Source organism: Salminus brasiliensis, chromosome 24 (assembly GCF_030463535.1).
Source record: "Salminus brasiliensis chromosome 24, fSalBra1.hap2, whole genome shotgun sequence".
In the NCBI taxonomy this organism is placed as follows: domain Eukaryota; kingdom Metazoa; phylum Chordata; class Actinopteri; order Characiformes; family Bryconidae; genus Salminus; species Salminus brasiliensis.
The window spans coordinates 11,888,571-11,908,435 of NC_132901.1; the positions used below are offsets into that span (position 1 = coordinate 11,888,571).

The following is a 19,865-nucleotide window of genomic DNA, read 5'->3' on the forward strand; positions in this document are numbered from 1 at the left end:
AACAGCTCTAAACACAACGGCTCTTTTAAGAGCCACCCACAAATCCAGCAAAAGAGCCTGTTTCTATTCTTAGTTTGTTATCAAATAAGGCAGTCGATCTCCCGCATACTCTGTATTAAAATGTAATATACCGGAAGAATACATGTGTGTATATATACATATAATAGATATGTCTGTATATATGTATTGTTTTCCATTTTGCCCCCCGTGTGCGTTGGTTAAATCCGAACTATATGTCTTAATAAATCCTGATAGAAAAAAAATCGCCGTCAACGCCGCTGTGCCGAAAAACAGAAAAACAGCCCTGTAGATTAAGAATGCGCGGGATAGAATGTTGCAAGAATCATATTTGTTTGTTTGTTTCAATATAGTCAATGATGGTGGTTATGAATCTCCCGGTTAAGAAGCTAATTTTATATATATGAAGAATACATATAGTTTTCAATTTCCCCCGTATGCGTTGATTAAACGTTTGAATAAATTCAGAATATCGCCGTCAACGCCGCTGTGGCGAAAAATAATGTGCCGTCTGCACGGTGGGTAAAAATGCGCGGGTAGGCGAACAAAGAGAATGCTGCTCTGGGGAGGGGGAAGGGAAGGGGAGAATAGGGAGGGGAGGGGAGGGGAATGAAGGGTGGGGGGTTGGCAAGAAGAGAGCGGACAATTTGTTGTCCAATGGTCGTTTGACGGCATTCTGGAGGCGGTACCTCGTCTAATTAAAATGCTAGAGTCTAAATAATGTGGGAGCTTATCGCCTCCCCCTCATTCTTCAGTCTTACTCGACGAGGAGCAGTATGCCTGAGCCAGCTAAGTCCGCGCCCAAGAAGGGATCCAAGAAAGCCGTGACCAAGACGGCCGGGAAAGGCGGCAAGAAGCGCAGAAAGTCCAGGAAGGAGAGCTATGCCATCTACGTGTACAAGGTGCTGAAGCAGGTCCACCCTGACACTGGAATCTCCTCTAAAGCGATGGGCATCATGAACTCGTTCGTGAACGACATCTTCGAGCGCATCGCCGGTGAGTCTTCTCGTTTGGCTCACTACAACAAACGTTCTACTATCACCTCTAGGGAGATCCAGACTGCTGTGCGTCTGCTCCTTCCCGGTGAGTTGGCCAAGCACGCCGTGTCAGAGGGCACAAAGGCCGTCACCAAGTACACGAGCTCCAAGTAAATAGTGATAGCGGCATAATCCAAACCCAACGGCTCTTTTAAGAGCCACCCACGGTTTCTTCCAAAGAGCAGTTTTATTCAAGAACCAAGTAAGTTATAATACTAATTATTATTATTATTATTATTATTATTATTTATTAGAGAGTGCCTTTATTGTTACATACTTATTGATGTATGTATGTAAATCAACTTACTTAATTGTTTGTTTGCATTTAATTGGTATAGTGTACTAGGATTCAGGGACAGAGCAGCAAACTAAAATACTGTGCCATACTAACTGTATGGAGTGGGCTTGTAGTGCTAAGTGGGATAAATGAAGCTGCACATCACCTGTGAAAGACCAGTCCAGAGGAGATCAGCCTTACAGGTGGGGAAGAGTGAGGCAGGAAACCATACTAGGGTTGACTTAAACCCTAGAATTACACACCTGATCTTTGTAATGAAAGCTGTCTAGTGTATATAACCAGGCATACGGTTAGGCTCTCCCACAAGCCTTTTTTGTTGGGTCACAGAAGGGTGAAGTTAGTTAAAGCCTTAGGTTTATGGTGGGATTTGAGTGAACAAAAGTAGGTTCAGAGCAAGGCTTTTGATGTAGAGGGTCGAAGTAAGGCAAAAGGACGAGGGTAGAATAATTAAATTGAGGTAGCGTAAGTAAAAAAGTATGGCGGTGAAAGTGTGTTTAGTGCAGATGTGATCTAGGAAGAGTGAGTAACAGTGGCTTTGTAAGGAGGCCTCAGGTTTATGATGAAGGTGGATTGAGTTAAAGTGACCGTGAGCTTAGGCCTTTGCCTTAGGATACAAAGGAAGGTTCAGTAAAAGTGAGTTTCAACATAAGCCATCAGCCTGATGATTCGGATACACATGGCCTCGGCCTACTGAGGACTGCACATCTAAGTAGAATGGTCATGACTGCATGGAATGGGTTAAGTGAAAGCAAAAGTTTAGTGTGTTGCTTATTGAGATAGAGGGAAGGATGGGGTTAATTTGTTTTAGGACAAGAATGAGATTGCAGTTGTTTCATGTGAGGGGTTCGAATGAGGATGGAGTGATTTTGTATAATGGTTGGATGAAGGATGGGGTTATTTCATTTTAGGGTTGGAGAGAGAAGGTGGTGGGGTTTGTATTAGAGTATGAATGAAAATGAGTTATTTTATTTTGGGGTTAGACGGCGGATGGGGTTATTTTGTTTCATTGTTAGAATGATGTTAAGGTTATGTTGTACTAGGTTAAGAGGGAGGACAGAGTTATTTTGTATTAGGACTATTTTGTTGGGTCACAAAAAGATGAATTTGGTTGAAGCCTTAGGTTAATGTTGAGATTCGAGCGAGCAAGAATAGGTTCAGAGCTAGACTTTTGATGTAGAGGGTTGAAGCAAGGCAAAAGGACGAGGGTAGAGTAAATAAAATAGTATGGCGGTCAAAGGCCTCAGGTTTATGATGAAGGTGGATTGAGTTAAAGTGACCGTGAGCTTAGGCCTTTGCCTTAGGATACAAAGGAAGATTCAGTAAAAGTAAAACAGTTTCAACATAAGCCATCAGCCTGATGTTTTGGATACACATGGCCTCGGCCTACTGAGGAATGCACATCTAAGTAGAATGGTCATGACTGCATGGAATGGGTTAAATGAAAGTAAAAGTTTAAAAATAATTATTTGGTGTGTTGCTTAGTGAGATAGAGGGAAGGATGGGGTTAATTTGTTTTAGGACAAGAATGAGATTGGAGTTGTTTCATGTGAGGGGTTCGAATGAGGATGGAGTGATTTTGTATAATGGTTGGAGGAAGGATGGGGTTATTTCATTTTAGGGTTGGAGAGAGAAGGTGGTGGGGTTTGTATTAGAGTATGAATGAAAATGGGTTATTTTATTTTGGGGTTAGACGGCGGATGGGGTTATTTGGTTTCATGGTTAGAATGATGTTAAGGTTATGTTGTACTAGGTTAAGAGGGAGGACAGAGTTATTTTGTATTAGGACTACTTGGTTTGGTCACAAAAAGATGAATTTGGTTGAAGCCTTAGGTTAATGGTGAGATTCAAGCGAGCAAGAATAGGTTCAGAGCTAGACTTTTGATGTAGAGGGTCGGAGCAAGGCAAAAAGACGAGGGTAGAGTAAGTAAATTTAGGTAGCGTAAGTAAAAAAGTATGGCGGTGAAAGTGTGTTCAGTGCAGATGTGATCTAGGAAGAGTGAGTAACAGTAGCTTTGTAAACGAGGCCTCAGGTTTATGATGGAGGTGGATTGTGTTAAAGTGACTGTGAGCTTAGGCCTTTGCCTTAGGAAGGTTCAGAAAAAGTGAATTTCAACATTGGCCATCAGCCTGATGATTTGGATACACATGGCCTCGGCCTACTGAAGAATGCACATCTAAGTAGAATGGTCATGTCTGCATGGAATGGGTTAAATGAAAGTAAAAGTTTAAAAATAATAACTTGGTGTGTTGCTTATTGGGATAGAGGGAGGGATGGGGTTAATTTGTTTTAGTACAAGAATGAGATTGGAGTTGTTTCATGTGAGGGGTTCGAATGAGGATGGGGAGTGATTTTGTATAATGGTTGGAGGAAGGATGGTGTTATTTCATTTTAGGGTTGGAGAGAGAAGGTGGTGGGGTTTGTATTAGAGTATGAATGAAAATGGGTTATTTTATTTTGGGGTTAGACGGCGGATGGGGTTATTTTGTTTCATGGTTAGAATGATGTTAAGGTTATGTTGTACTAGGTTAAGAGGGAGGACAGAGTTATTTTGTATTAGGACTATTTGGTTTGGTTCACTAAAAGATGAATTTGGTTGAAGTCTTAGGTTAATGGTGAGATTCGAGCGAGCAAGAATAGGTTCATAGATATTTTTTTGATGTAGAGGGTCGGAGCAATGCAAAAGGACGAGGGTAGAGTAAGTAAAATAGTATGGCGGTCAAAGGCCTCAGTTTTATGATGAAGGTGGATTGAGTTAAAGTGACGGTGAGCTTAAGCCTTTGCCTTAGGATACAAAGGAAGGTTCAGTAAAAGTGAGTTTCAACATTAGCCATCAGCCTGATGATTTGGATACACATGGCCTCGGCCTACTGAGGAATGCACATCTAAGTAGAATGGTCATGACTGCATGGAATGGGTTAAATGAAAGTAAAAGTTTAAAAATAATAATTTGGTGTGTTGCTTATTGAGATAGAGGGAGGGATGGGGTTAATTTGTTTTAGTACAAGAATGAGATTGGAGTTGTTTCATGTGAGGGGTTCGAATGAGGATGGGGAGTGATTTTGTATAATGGTTGGAGGAAGGATGGTGTTATTTCATTTTAGGGTTGGAGAGAGATGGTGGTGGGGTTTGTATTAGAGTATGAATAAAAATGGGTTATTTTATTTTGGGGTTAGACGGCGGATGGGGTTATTTGGTTTCATGGTAAGAATGATGTTAAGGTTATGTTGTACTAGGTTAAGAGGGAGGACAGAGTTATTTTGTATTAGGACTATTTGGTTTGGTTCACTAAAAGATGAATTTGGTTGAAGTCTTAGGTTAATGGTGAGATTCGAGCGAGCAAGAATAGGTTCATAGATATTTTTTTGATGTAGAGGGTCGGAGCAATGCAAAAGGACGAGGGTAGAGTAAGTAAAATAGTATGGCGGTCAAAGGCCTCAGTTTTATGATGAAGGTGGATTGAGTTAAAGTGACGGTGAGCTTAAGCCTTTGCCTTAGGATACAAAGGAAGGTTCAGTAAAAGTGAGTTTCAACATTAGCCATCAGCCTGATGATTTGGATACACATGACCTAGGCCTACTGAGGAATGCACATCTAAGTAGAATGGTCATGACTGCATGGAATGGGTTAAATGAAAGTAAAAGTTTAAAAATAATAACTTGGTGTGTTGCTTATTGAGATAGAGGGAGGGATGGGGTTAATTTGTTTTAGTACAAGAATGAGATTTGAGTTGTTTCATGTGAGGGGTTCGAATGAGGATGGAGTGATTTTGTATAATGGTTGGAGGAAGGATGGGGTTATTTCATTTTAGGGTTTGTGAGAGAAGGTGGTGGGGTTTGTATTAGAGTATGAATGAAAATGGGTTATTTTATTTTGGGGTTAGACGGCGGATGGGGTTATTTGGTTTCATGGTTAGAATGATGTTAAGGTTATGTTGTATTAGGTTAAGAGGGAGGACAGAGTTATTTTGTATTAGGACTACTTGGTTTGGTCACAAAAAGATGAATTTGGTTGAAGCCTTAGGTTAATGGTGAGATTCAAGCGAGCAAGAATAGGTTCAGAGCTAGACTTTTGATGTAGAGGGTCGGAGCAAGGCAAAAAGACGAGGGTAGAGTAAGTAAATTTAGGTAGCGTAAGTAAAAAAGTATGGCGGTGAAAGTGTGTTCAGTGCAGATGTGATCTAGGAAGAGTGAGTAACAGTAGCTTTGTAAACGAGGCCTCAGGTTTATGATGGAGGTGGATTGTGTTAAAGTGACTGTGAGCTTAGGCCTTTGCCTTAGGAAGGTTCAGAAAAAGTGAATTTCAACATTGGCCATCAGCCTGATGATTTGGATACACATGGCCTCGGCCTACTGAAGAATGCACATCTAAGTAGAATGGTCATGTCTGCATGGAATGGGTTAAATGAAAGTAAAAGTTTAAAAATAATAACTTGGTGTGTTGCTTATTGGGATAGAGGGAGGGATGGGGTTAATTTGTTTTAGTACAAGAATGAGATTGGAGTTGTTTCATGTGAGGGGTTCGAATGAGGATGGGGAGTGATTTTGTATAATGGTTGGAGGAAGGATGGTGTTATTTCATTTTAGGGTTGGAGAGAGAAGGTGGTGGGGTTTGTATTAGAGTATGAATGAAAATGGGTTATTTTATTTTGGGGTTAGACGGCGGATGGGGTTATTTTGTTTCATGGTTAGAATGATGTTAAGGTTATGTTGTACTAGGTTAAGAGGGAGGACAGAGTTATTTTGTATTAGGACTATTTGGTTTGGTTCACTAAAAGATGAATTTGGTTGAAGTCTTAGGTTAATGGTGAGATTCGAGCGAGCAAGAATAGGTTCATAGATATTTTTTTGATGTAGAGGGTCGGAGCAATGCAAAAGGACGAGGGTAGAGTAAGTAAAATAGTATGGCGGTCAAAGGCCTCAGTTTTATGATGAAGGTGGATTGAGTTAAAGTGACGGTGAGCTTAAGCCTTTGCCTTAGGATACAAAGGAAGGTTCAGTAAAAGTGAGTTTCAACATTAGCCATCAGCCTGATGATTTGGATACACATGGCCTCGGCCTACTGAGGAATGCACATCTAAGTAGAATGGTCATGACTGCATGGAATGGGTTAAATGAAAGTAAAAGTTTAAAAATAATAATTTGGTGTGTTGCTTATTGTGATAGAGGGAGGGATGGGGTTAATTTGTTTTAGTACAAGAATGAGATTGGAGTTGTTTCATGTGAGGGGTTCGAATGAGGATGGGGAGTGATTTTGTATAATGGTTGGAGGAAGGATGGTGTTATTTCATTTTAGGGTTGGAGAGAGATGGTGGTGGGGTTTGTATTAGAGTATGAATAAAAATGGGTTATTTTATTTTGGGGTTAGACGGCGGATGGGGTTATTTGGTTTCATGGTTAGAATGATGTTAAGGTTATGTTGTACTAGGTTAAGAGGGAGGACAGAGTTATTTTGTATTAGGACTATTTGGTTTGGTTCACTAAAAAATGAATTTGGTTGAAGTCTTAGGTTAATGGTGAGATTCGAGCGAGCAAGAATAGGTTCATAGATATTTTTTTGATGTAGAGGGTCGGAGCAATGCAAAAGGACGAGGGTAGAGTAAGTAAAATAGTATGGCGGTCAAAGGCCTCAGTTTTATGATGAAGGTGGATTGAGTTAAAGTGACGGTGAGCTTAAGCCTTTGCCTTAGGATACAAAGGAAGGTTCAGTAAAAGTGAGTTTCAACATTAGCCATCAGCCTGATGATTTGGATACACATGACCTAGGCCTACTGAGGAATGCACATCTAAGTAGAATGGTCATGACTGCATGGAATGGGTTAAATGAAAGTAAAAGTTTAAAAATAATAACTTGGTGTGTTGCCCATTGGGATAGAGGGAGGGATGGGGTTAATTTGTTTTAGTACAAGAATGAGATTGGAGTTGTTTCATGTGAGGGGTTCGAATGAGGATGGGGAGTGATTTTGTATAATGGTTGGAGGAAGGATGGTGTTATTTCATTTTAGGGTTGGAGAGAGAAGGTGGTGGGGTTTGTATTAGAGTATGAATGAAAATGGGTTATTTTATTTTGGGGTTAGACGGCGGATGGGGTTATTTTGTTTCATGGTTAGAATGATGTTAAGGTTATGTTGTACTAGGTTAAGAGGGAGGACAGAGTTATTTTGTATTAGGACTATTTGGTTTGGTTCACTAAAAGATGAATTTGGTTGAAGTCTTAGGTTAATGGTGAGATTCGAGCGAGCAAGAATAGGTTCATAGATATTTTTTTGATGTAGAGGGTCGGAGCAATGCAAAAGGACGAGGGTAGAGTAAGTAAAATAGTATGGCGGTCAAAGGCCTCAGGTTTATGATGAAGGTGGATTGAGTTAAAGTGACGGTGAGCTTAAGCCTTTGCCTTAGGATACAAAGGAAGGTTCAGTAAAAGTGAGTTTCAACATTAGCCATCAGCCTGATGATTTGGATACACATGGCCTCGGCCTACTGAGGAATGCACATCTAAGTAGAATGGTCATGACTGCATGGAATGGGTTAAATGAAAGTAAAAGTTTAAAAATAATAATTTGGTGTGTTGCTTATTGAGATAGAGGGAGGGATGGGGTTAATTTGTTTTAGTACAAGAATGAGATTTGAGTTGTTTCATGTGAGGGGTTCGAATGAGGATGGAGTGATTTTGTATAATGGTTGGAGGAAGGATGGGGTTATTTCATTTTAGGGTTTGTGAGAGAAGGTGGTGGGGTTTGTATTAGAGTATGAATGAAAATGGGTTATTTTATTTTGGGGTTAGACGGCGGATGGGGTTATTTTGTTTCATGGTTAGAATGATGTTAAGGTTATGTTGTATTAGGTTAAGAGGGAGGACAGAGTTATTTTGTATTAGGACTACTTGGTTTGGTGACAAAAAGATGAATTTGGTTGAAGCCTTAGGTTAATGGTGAGATTCGAGCAAGCAAGAATAGGTTCATAGATATTTTTTTGATGTAGAGGGTCGGAGCAATGCAAAAGGACGAGGGTAGAGTAAGTAAAATAGTATGGCGGTCAAAGGTCTTCTCAGTTTTATGATGAAGGTGGATTGAGTTAAAGTGACGGTGAGCTTAAGCCTTTGCCTTAGGATACAAAGGAAGGTTCAGTAAAAGTGAGTTTCAACATTAACCATCAGCCTGATGATTTGGATACACATGGCCTCGGCCTACTGAGGAATGCACATCTAAGTAGAATGGTCATGACTGCATGGAATGGGTTAAATGAAAGTAAAAGTTTAAAAATAATAATTTGGTGTGTTGCTTATTGAGATAGAGGGAGGGATGGGGTTAATTTGTTTTAGTACAAGAATGAGATTTGAGTTGTTTCATGTGAGGGGTTCGAATGAGGATGGAGTGATTTTGTATAATGGTTGGAGGAAGGATGGGGTTATTTCATTTTAGGGTTTGTGAGAGAAGGTGGTGGGGTTTGTATTAGAGTATGAATGAAAATGGGTTATTTTATTTTGGGGTTAGACGGCGGATGGGGTTATTTGGTTTCATGGTTAGAATGATGTTAAGGTTATGTTGTACTAGGTTAAGAGGGAGGACAGAGTTATTTTGTATTAGGACTACTTGGTTTGGTCACAAAAAGATGAATTTGGTTGAAGCCTTAGGTTAATGGTGAGATTCAAGCGAGCAAGAATAGGTTCAGAGCTAGACTTTTGATGTAGAGGGTCGGAGCAAGGCAAAAAGACGAGGGTAGAGTAAGTAAATTTAGGTAGCGTAAGTAAAAAAGTATGGCGGTGAAAGTGTGTTCAGTGCAGATGTGATCTAGGAAGAGTGAGTAACAGTAGCTTTGTAAACGAGGCCTCAGGTTTATGATGGAGGTGGATTGTGTTAAAGTGACTGTGAGCTTAGGCCTTTGCCTTAGGAAGGTTCAGAAAAAGTGAATTTCAACATTGGCCATCAGCCTGATGATTTGGATACACATGGCCTCGGCCTACTGAAGAATGCACATCTAAGTAGAATGGTCATGTCTGCATGGAATGGGTTAAATGAAAGTAAAAGTTTAAAAATAATAACTTGGTGTGTTGCTTATTGGGATAGAGGGAGGGATGGGGTTAATTTGTTTTAGTACAAGAATGAGATTGGAGTTGTTTCATGTGAGGGGTTCGAATGAGGATGGGGAGTGATTTTGTATAATGGTTGGAGGAAGGATGGTGTTATTTCATTTTAGGGTTGGAGAGAGAAGGTGGTGGGGTTTGTATTAGAGTATGAATGAAAATGGGTTATTTTATTTTGGGGTTAGACGGCGGATGGGGTTATTTGGTTTCACGGTTAGAATGATGTTAAGGTTATGTTGTACTAGGTTAAGAGGGAGGACAGAGTTATTTTGTATTAGGACTACTTGGTTTGGTGACAAAATGATGAATTTGGTTGAAGCCTTAGGTTAATGGTGAGATTCGAGCGAGCAAGAATAGGTTCATAGATATTTTTTTGATGTAGAGGGTCGGAGCAATGCAAAAGGACGAGGGTAGAGTAAGTAAAATAGTATGGCGGTCAAAGGTCTTCTCAGTTTTATGATGAAGGTGGATTGAGTTAAAGTAACGGTGAGCTTAAGCCTTTGCCTTAGGATACAAAGGAAGGTTCAGTAAAAGTGAGTTTCAACATTAACCATCAGCCTGATGATTTGGATACACATGGCCTCGGCCTACTGAGGAATGCACATCTAAGTAGAATGGTCATGACTGCATGGAATGGGTTAAATGAAAGTAAAAGTTTAAAAATAATAATTTGGTGTGTTGCTTATTGAGATAGAGGGAGGGATGGGGTTAATTTGTTTTAGTACAAGAATGAGATTTTAGTTGTTTCATGTGAGGGGTTCGAATGAGGATGGAGTGATTTTGTATAATGGTTGGAGGAAGGATGGGGTTATTTCATTTTAGGGTTTGTGAGAGAAGGTGGTGGGGTTTGTATTAGAGTATGAATGAAAATGGGTTATTTTATTTTGGGGTTAGACGGCGGATGGGGTTATTTGGTTTCATGGTTAGAATGATGTTAAGGTTATGTTGTACTAGGTAAAGAGGGAGGACAGAGTTATTTTGTATTAGGACTACTTGGTTTGGTCACAAAAAGATGAATTTGGTTGAAGCCTTAGGTTAATGGTGAGATTCGAGCGAGCAAGAATAGGTTCAGAGCTAGACTTTTGATGTAGAGGGTCGGAGCAAGGCAAAAAGACGAGGGTAGAGTAAGTAAATTTAGGTAGCGTAAATAAAAAAGTATGGCGGTGAAAGTGTGTTCAGTGCAGATGTGATCTAGGAAGAGTGAGTAACAGTAGCTTTGTAAACGAGGCCTCAGGTTTATGATGGAGGTGGATTGTGTTAAAGTGACTGTGAGCTTAGGCCTTTGCCTTAGGAAGGTTCAGAAAAAGTGAATTTCAACATTGGCCATCAGCCTGATGATTTGGATACACATGGCCTCAGCCTACTGAAGAATGCACATCTAAGTACAATGGTCATGTCTGCATGGAATGGGTTAAATGAAAGTAAAAGTTTAAAAATAATAACTTGGTGTGTTGCTTATTGGGATAGAGGGAGGGATGGGGTTAATTTGTTTTAGTACAAGAATGAGATTGGAGTTGTTTCATGTGAGGGGTTCGAATGAGGATGGGGAGTGATTTTGTATAATGGTTGGAGGAAGGATGGTGTTATTTCATTTTAGGGTTGGAGAGAGAAGGTGGTGGGGTTTGTATTAGAGTATGAATGAAAATGGGTTATTTTATTTTGGGGTTAGACGGCGGATGGGGTTATTTTGTTTCATGGTTAGAATGATGTTAAGGTTATGTTGTACTAGGTTAAGAGGGAGGACAGAGTTATTTTGTATTAGGACTATTTGGTTTGGTTCACTAAAAGATGAATTTGGTTGAAGTCTTAGGTTAATGGTGAGATTCGAGCGAGCAAGAATAGGTTCATAGATATTTTTTTGATGTAGAGGGTCGGAGCAATGCAAAAGGACGAGGGTAGAGTAAGTAAAATAGTATGGCGGTCAAAGGCCTCAGGTTTATGATGAAGGTGGATTGAGTTAAAGTGACGGTGAGCTTAAGCCTTTGCCTTAGGATACAAAGGAAGGTTCAGTAAAAGTGAGTTTCAACATTAGCCATCAGCCTGATGATTTGGATACACACGGCCTCGGCCTACTGAGGAATGCACATCTAAGTAGAATGGTCATGACTGCATGGAATGGGTTAAATGAAAGTAAAAGTTTAAAAATAATAATTTGGTGTGTTGCTTATTGAGATAGAGGGAGGGATGGGGTTAATTTGTTTTAGTACAAGAATGAGATTTGAGTTGTTTCATGTGAGGGGTTCGAATGAGGATGGAGTGATTTTGTATAATGGTTGGAGGAAGGATGGGGTTATTTCATTTTAGGGTTTGTGAGAGAAGGTGGTGGGGTTTGTATTAGAGTATGAATGAAAATGGGTTATTTTATTTTGGGGTTAGACGGCGGATGGGGTTATTTTGTTTCATGGTTAGAATGATGTTAAGGTTATGTTGTATTAGGTTAAGAGGGAGGACAGAGTTATTTTGTATTAGGACTACTTGGTTTGGTGACAAAAAGATGAATTTGGTTGAAGCCTTAGGTTAATGGTGAGATTCGAGCAAGCAAGAATAGGTTCATAGATATTTTTTTGATGTAGAGGGTCGGAGCAATGCAAAAGGACGAGGGTAGAGTAAGTAAAATAGTATGGCGGTCAAAGGTCTTCTCAGTTTTATGATGAAGGTGGATTGAGTTAAAGTGACGGTGAGCTTAAGCCTTTGCCTTAGGATACAAAGGAAGGTTCAGTAAAAGTGAGTTTCAACATTAACCATCAGCCTGATGATTTGGATACACATGGCCTCGGCCTACTGAGGAATGCACATCTAAGTAGAATGGTCATGACTGCATGGAATGGGTTAAATGAAAGTAAAAGTTTAAAAATAATAATTTGGTGTGTTGCTTATTGAGATAGAGGGAGGGATGGGGTTAATTTGTTTTAGTACAAGAATGAGATTTGAGTTGTTTCATGTGAGGGGTTCGAATGAGGATGGAGTGATTTTGTATAATGGTTGGAGGAAGGATGGGGTTATTTCATTTTAGGGTTTGTGAGAGAAGGTGGTGGGGTTTGTATTAGAGTATGAATGAAAATGGGTTATTTTATTTTGGGGTTAGACGGCGGATGGGGTTATTTGGTTTCATGGTTAGAATGATGTTAAGGTTATGTTGTACTAGGTTAAGAGGGAGGACAGAGTTATTTTGTATTAGGACTACTTGGTTTGGTCACAAAAAGATGAATTTGGTTGAAGCCTTAGGTTAATGGTGAGATTCAAGCGAGCAAGAATAGGTTCAGAGCTAGACTTTTGATGTAGAGGGTCGGAGCAAGGCAAAAAGACGAGGGTAGAGTAAGTAAATTTAGGTAGCGTAAGTAAAAAAGTATGGCGGTGAAAGTGTGTTCAGTGCAGATGTGATCTAGGAAGAGTGAGTAACAGTAGCTTTGTAAACGAGGCCTAAGGTTTATGATGGAGGTGGATTGTGTTAAAGTGACTGTGAGCTTAGGCCTTTGCCTTAGGAAGGTTCAGAAAAAGTGAATTTCAACATTGGCCATCAGCCTGATGATTTGGATACACATGGCCTCGGCCTACTGAAGAATGCACATCTAAGTAGAATGGTCATGTCTGCATGGAATGGGTTAAATGAAAGTAAAAGTTTAAAAATAATAACTTGGTGTGTTGCTTATTGGGATAGAGGGAGGGATGGGGTTAATTTGTTTTAGTACAAGAATGAGATTGGAGTTGTTTCATGTGAGGGGTTCGAATGAGGATGGGGAGTGATTTTGTATAATGGTTGGAGGAAGGATGGTGTTATTTCATTTTAGGGTTGGAGAGAGAAGGTGGTGGGGTTTGTATTAGAGTATGAATGAAAATGGGTTATTTTATTTTGGGGTTAGACGGCGGATGGGGTTATTTGGTTTCATGGTTAGAATGATGTTAAGGTTATGTTGTACTAGGTTAAGAGGGAGGACAGAGTTATTTTGTATTAGGACTACTTGGTTTGGTGACAAAATGATGAATTTGGTTGAAGCCTTAGGTTAATGGTGAGATTCGAGCGAGCAAGAATAGGTTCATAGATATTTTTTTGATGTAGAGGGTCGGAGCAATGCAAAAGGACGAGGGTAGAGTAAGTAAAATAGTATGGCGGTCAAAGGTCTTCTCAGTTTTATGATGAAGGTGGATTGAGTTAAAGTAACGGTGAGCTTAAGCCTTTGCCTTAGGATACAAAGGAAGGTTCAGTAAAAGTGAGTTTCAACATTAACCATCAGCCTGATGATTTGGATACACATGGCCTCGGCCTACTGAGGAATGCACATCTAAGTAGAATGGTCATGACTGCATGGAATGGGTTAAATGAAAGTAAAAGTTTAAAAATAATAATTTGGTGTGTTGCTTATTGAGATAGAGGGAGGGATGGGGTTAATTTGTTTTAGTACAAGAATGAGATTTGAGTTGTTTCATGTGAGGGGTTCGAATGAGGATGGAGTGATTTTGTATAATGGTTGGAGGAAGGATGGGGTTATTTCATTTTAGGGTTTGTGAGAGAAGGTGGTGGGGTTTGTATTAGAGTATGAATGAAAATGGGTTATTTTATTTTGGGGTTAGACGGCGGATGGGGTTATTTGGTTTCATGGTTAGAATGATGTTAAGGTTATGTTGTACTAGGTAAAGAGGGAGGACAGAGTTATTTTGTATTAGGACTACTTGGTTTGGTCACAAAAAGATGAATTTGGTTGAAGCCTTAGGTTAATGGTGAGATTCGAGCGAGCAAGAATAGGTTCAGAGCTAGACTTTTGATGTAGAGGGTCGGAGCAAGGCAAAAAGACGAGGGTAGAGTAAGTAAATTTAGGTAGCGTAAATAAAAAAGTATGGCGGTGAAAGTGTGTTCAGTGCAGATGTGATCTAGGAAGAGTGAGTAACAGTAGCTTTGTAAACGAGGCCTCAGGTTTATGATGGAGGTGGATTGTGTTAAAGTGACTGTGAGCTTAGGCCTTTGCCTTAGGAAGGTTCAGAAAAAGTGAATTTCAACATTGGCCATCAGCCTGATGATTTGGATACACATGGCCTCGGCCTACTGAAGAATGCACATCTAAGTAGAATGGTCATGTCTGCATGGAATGGGTTAAATGAAAGTAAAAGTTTAAAAATAATAACTTGGTGTGTTGCTTATTGGGATAGAGGGAGGGATGGGGTTAATTTGTTTTAGTACAAGAATGAGATTGGAGTTGTTTCATGTGAGGGGTTCGAATGAGGATGGGGAGTGATTTTGTATAATGGTTGGAGGAAGGATGGTGTTATTTCATTTTAGGGTTGGAGAGAGAAGGTGGTGGGGTTTGTATTAGAGTATGAATGAAAATGGGTTATTTTATTTTGGGGTTAGACGGCGGATGGGGTTATTTTGTTTCATGGTTAGAATGATGTTAAGGTTATGTTGTACTAGGTTAAGAGGGAGGACAGAGTTATTTTGTATTAGGACTATTTGGTTTGGTTCACTAAAAGATGAATTTGGTTGAAGTCTTAGGTTAATGGTGAGATTCGAGCGAGCAAGAATAGGTTCATAGATATTTTTTTGATGTAGAGGGTCGGAGCAATGCAAAAGGACGAGGGTAGAGTAAGTAAAATAGTATGGCGGTCAAAGGCCTCAGGTTTATGATGAAGGTGGATTGAGTTAAAGTGACGGTGAGCTTAAGCCTTTGCCTTAGGATACAAAGGAAGGTTCAGTAAAAGTGAGTTTCAACATTAGCCATCAGCCTGATGATTTGGATACACACGGCCTCGGCCTACTGAGGAATGCACATCTAAGTAGAATGGTCATGACTGCATGGAATGGGTTAAATGAAAGTAAAAGTTTAAAAATAATAATTTGGTGTGTTGCTTATTGAGATAGAGGGAGGGATGGGGTTAATTTGTTTTAGTACAAGAATGAGATTTGAGTTGTTTCATGTGAGGGGTTCGAATGAGGATGGAGTGATTTTGTATAATGGTTGGAGGAAGGATGGGGTTATTTCATTTTAGGGTTTGTGAGAGAAGGTGGTGGGGTTTGTATTAGAGTATGAATGAAAATGGGTTATTTTATTTTGGGGTTAGACGGCGGATGGGGTTATTTTGTTTCATGGTTAGAATGATGTTAAGGTTATGTTGTATTAGGTTAAGAGGGAGGACAGAGTTATTTTGTATTAGGACTACTTGGTTTGGTGACAAAAAGATGAATTTGGTTGAAGCCTTAGGTTAATGGTGAGATTCGAGCAAGCAAGAATAGGTTCATAGATATTTTTTTGATGTAGAGGGTCGGAGCAATGCAAAAGGACGAGGGTAGAGTAAGTAAAATAGTATGGCGGTCAAAGGTCTTCTCAGTTTTATGATGAAGGTGGATTGAGTTAAAGTGACGGTGAGCTTAAGCCTTTGCCTTAGGATACAAAGGAAGGTTCAGTAAAAGTGAGTTTCAACATTAACCATCAGCCTGATGATTTGGATACACATGGCCTCGGCCTACTGAGGAATGCACATCTAAGTAGAATGGTCATGACTGCATGGAATGGGTTAAATGAAAGTAAAAGTTTAAAAATAATAATTTGGTGTGTTGCTTATTGAGATAGAGGGAGGGATGGGGTTAATTTGTTTTAGTACAAGAATGAGATTTGAGTTGTTTCATGTGAGGGGTTCGAATGAGGATGGAGTGATTTTGTATAATGGTTGGAGGAAGGATGGGGTTATTTCATTTTAGGGTTTGTGAGAGAAGGTGGTGGGGTTTGTATTAGAGTATGAATGAAAATGGGTTATTTTATTTTGGGGTTAGACGGCGGATGGGGTTATTTGGTTTCATGGTTAGAATGATGTTAAGGTTATGTTGTACTAGGTTAAGAGGGAGGACAGAGTTATTTTGTATTAGGACTACTTGGTTTGGTCACAAAAAGATGAATTTGGTTGAAGCCTTAGGTTAATGGTGAGATTCAAGCGAGCAAGAATAGGTTCAGAGCTAGACTTTTGATGTAGAGGGTCGGAGCAAGGCAAAAAGACGAGGGTAGAGTAAGTAAATTTAGGTAGCGTAAGTAAAAAAGTATGGCGGTGAAAGTGTGTTCAGTGCAGATGTGATCTAGGAAGAGTGAGTAACAGTAGCTTTGTAAACGAGGCCTCAGGTTTATGATGGAGGTGGATTGTGTTAAAGTGACTGTGAGCTTAGGCCTTTGCCTTAGGAAGGTTCAGAAAAAGTGAATTTCAACATTGGCCATCAGCCTGATGATTTGGATACACATGGCCTCGGCCTACTGAAGAATGCACATCTAAGTAGAATGGTCATGTCTGCATGGAATGGGTTAAATGAAAGTAAAAGTTTAAAAATAATAACTTGGTGTGTTGCTTATTGGGATAGAGGGAGGGATGGGGTTAATTTGTTTTAGTACAAGAATGAGATTGGAGTTGTTTCATGTGAGGGGTTCGAATGAGGATGGGGAGTGATTTTGTATAATGGTTGGAGGAAGGATGGTGTTATTTCATTTTAGGGTTGGAGAGAGAAGGTGGTGGGGTTTGTATTAGAGTATGAATGAAAATGGGTTATTTTATTTTGGGGTTAGACGGCGGATGGGGTTATTTGGTTTCATGGTTAGAATGATGTTAAGGTTATGTTGTACTAGGTTAAGAGGGAGGACAGAGTTATTTTGTATTAGGACTACTTGGTTTGGTGACAAAATGATGAATTTGGTTGAAGCCTTAGGTTAATGGTGAGATTCGAGCGAGCAAGAATAGGTTCATAGATATTTTTTTGATGTAGAGGGTCGGAGCAATGCAAAAGGACGAGGGTAGAGTAAGTAAAATAGTATGGCGGTCAAAGGTCTTCTCAGTTTTATGATGAAGGTGGATTGAGTTAAAGTAACGGTGAGCTTAAGCCTTTGCCTTAGGATACAAAGGAAGGTTCAGTAAAAGTGAGTTTCAACATTAACCATCAGCCTGATGATTTGGATACACATGGCCTCGGCCTACTGAGGAATGCACATCTAAGTAGAATGGTCATGACTGCATGGAATGGGTTAAATGAAAGTAAAAGTTTAAAAATAATAATTTGGTGTGTTGCTTATTGAGATAGAGGGAGGGATGGGGTTAATTTGTTTTAGTACAAGAATGAGATTTGAGTTGTTTCATGTGAGGGGTTCGAATGAGGATGGAGTGATTTTGTATAATGGTTGGAGGAAGGATGGGGTTATTTCATTTTAGGGTTTGTGAGAGAAGGTGGTGGGGTTTGTATTAGAGTATGAATGAAAATGGGTTATTTTATTTTGGGGTTAGACGGCGGATGGGGTTATTTGGTTTCATGGTTAGAATGATGTTAAGGTTATGTTGTACTAGGTAAAGAGGGAGGACAGAGTTATTTTGTATTAGGACTACTTGGTTTGGTCACAAAAAGATGAATTTGGTTGAAGCCTTAGGTTAATGGTGAGATTCGAGCGAGCAAGAATAGGTTCAGAGCTAGACTTTTGATGTAGAGGGTCGGAGCAAGGCAAAAAGACGAGGGTAGAGTAAGTAAATTTAGGTAGCGTAAATAAAAAAGTATGGCGGTGAAAGTGTGTTCAGTGCAGATGTGATCTAGGAAGAGTGAGTAACAGTAGCTTTGTAAACGAGGCCTCAGGTTTATGATGGAGGTGGATTGTGTTAAAGTGACTGTGAGCTTAGGCCTTTGCCTTAGGAAGGTTCAGAAAAAGTGAATTTCAACATTGGCCATCAGCCTGATGATTTGGATACACATGGCCTCGGCCTACTGAAGAATGCACATCTAAGTAGAATGGTCATGTCTGCATGGAATGGGTTAAATGAAAGTAAAAGTTTAAAAATAATAACTTGGTGTGTTGCTTATTGGGATAGAGGGAGGGATGGGGTTAATTTGTTTTAGTACAAGAATGAGATTGGAGTTGTTTCATGTGAGGGGTTCGAATGAGGATGGGGAGTGATTTTGTATAATGGTTGGAGGAAGGATGGTGTTATTTCATTTTAGGGTTGGAGAGAGAAGGTGGTGGGGTTTGTATTAGAGTATGAATGAAAATGGGTTATTTTATTTTGGGGTTAGACGGCGGATGGGGTTATTTTGTTTCATGGTTAGAATGATGTTAAGGTTATGTTGTACTAGGTTAAGAGGGAGGACAGAGTTATTTTGTATTAGGACTATTTGGTTTGGTTCACTAAAAGATGAATTTGGTTGAAGTCTTAGGTTAATGGTGAGATTCGAGCGAGCAAGAATAGGTTCATAGATATTTTTTTGATGTAGAGGGTCGGAGCAATGCAAAAGGACGAGGGTAGAGTAAGTAAAATAGTATGGCGGTCAAAGGCCTCAGGTTTATGATGAAGGTGGATTGAGTTAAAGTGACGGTGAGCTTAAGCCTTTGCCTTAGGATACAAAGGAAGGTTCAGTAAAAGTGAGTTTCAACATTAGCCATCAGCCTGATGATTTGGATACACACGGCCTCGGCCTACTGAGGAATGCACATCTAAGTAGAATGGTCATGACTGCATGGAATGGGTTAAATGAAAGTAAAAGTTTAAAAATAATAATTTGGTGTGTTGCTTATTGAGATAGAGGGAGGGATGGGGTTAATTTGTTTTAGTACAAGAATGAGATTTGAGTTGTTTCATGTGAGGGGTTCGAATGAGGATGGAGTGATTTTGTATAATGGTTGGAGGAAGGATGGGGTTATTTCATTTTAGGGTTTGTGAGAGAAGGTGGTGGGGTTTGTATTAGAGTATGAATGAAAATGGGTTATTTTATTTTGGGGTTAGACGGCGGATGGGGTTATTTTGTTTCATGGTTAGAATGATGTTAAGGTTATGTTGTATTAGGTTAAGAGGGAGGACAGAGTTATTTTGTATTAGGACTACTTGGTTTGGTGACAAAAAGATGAATTTGGTTGAAGCCTTAGGTTAATGGTGAGATTCGAGCAAGCAAGAATAGGTTCATAGATATTTTTTTGATGTAGAGGGTCGGAGCAATGCAAAAGGACGAGGGTAGAGTAAGTAAAATAGTATGGCGGTCAAAGGTCTTCTCAGTTTTATTATGAAGGTGGATTGAGTTAAAGTTACGGTGAGCTTAAGCCTTTGCCTTAGGATACAAAGGAAGGTTCAGTAAAAGTGAGTTTCAACATTAACCATCAGCCTGATGATTTGGATACACATGGCCTCGGCCTACTGAGGAATGCACATCTAAGTAGAATGGTCATGACTGCATGGAATGGGTTAAATGAAAGTAAAAGTTTAAAAATAATAATTTGGTGTGTTGCTTATTGAGATAGAGGGAGGGATGGGGTTAATTTGTTTTAGTACAAGAATGAGATTTGAGTTGTTTCATGTGAGGGGTTCGAATGAGGATGGAGTGATTTTGTATAATGGTTGGAGGAAGGATGGGGTTATTTCATTTTAGGGTTTGTGAGAGAAGGTGGTGGGGTTTGTATTAGAGTATGAATGAAAATGGGTTATTTTATTTTGGGGT

The 19,865-nt window shown here is 39.7% G+C and overlaps 1 protein-coding gene across 1 annotated transcript; it reads left to right on the top strand.

Annotated features, from left to right (window-relative positions):
* Nucleotides 1-794: 794 nt before the first annotated feature.
* Nucleotides 795-1,169, top strand: LOC140546505 (histone H2B). The gene has a single exon (XM_072669848.1). It carries the CDS (start codon nt 795-797, stop codon nt 1,167-1,169), a length of 375 nt encoding a protein of 124 aa, XP_072525949.1.
* Nucleotides 1,170-19,865: the final 18,696 nt, after the last annotated feature.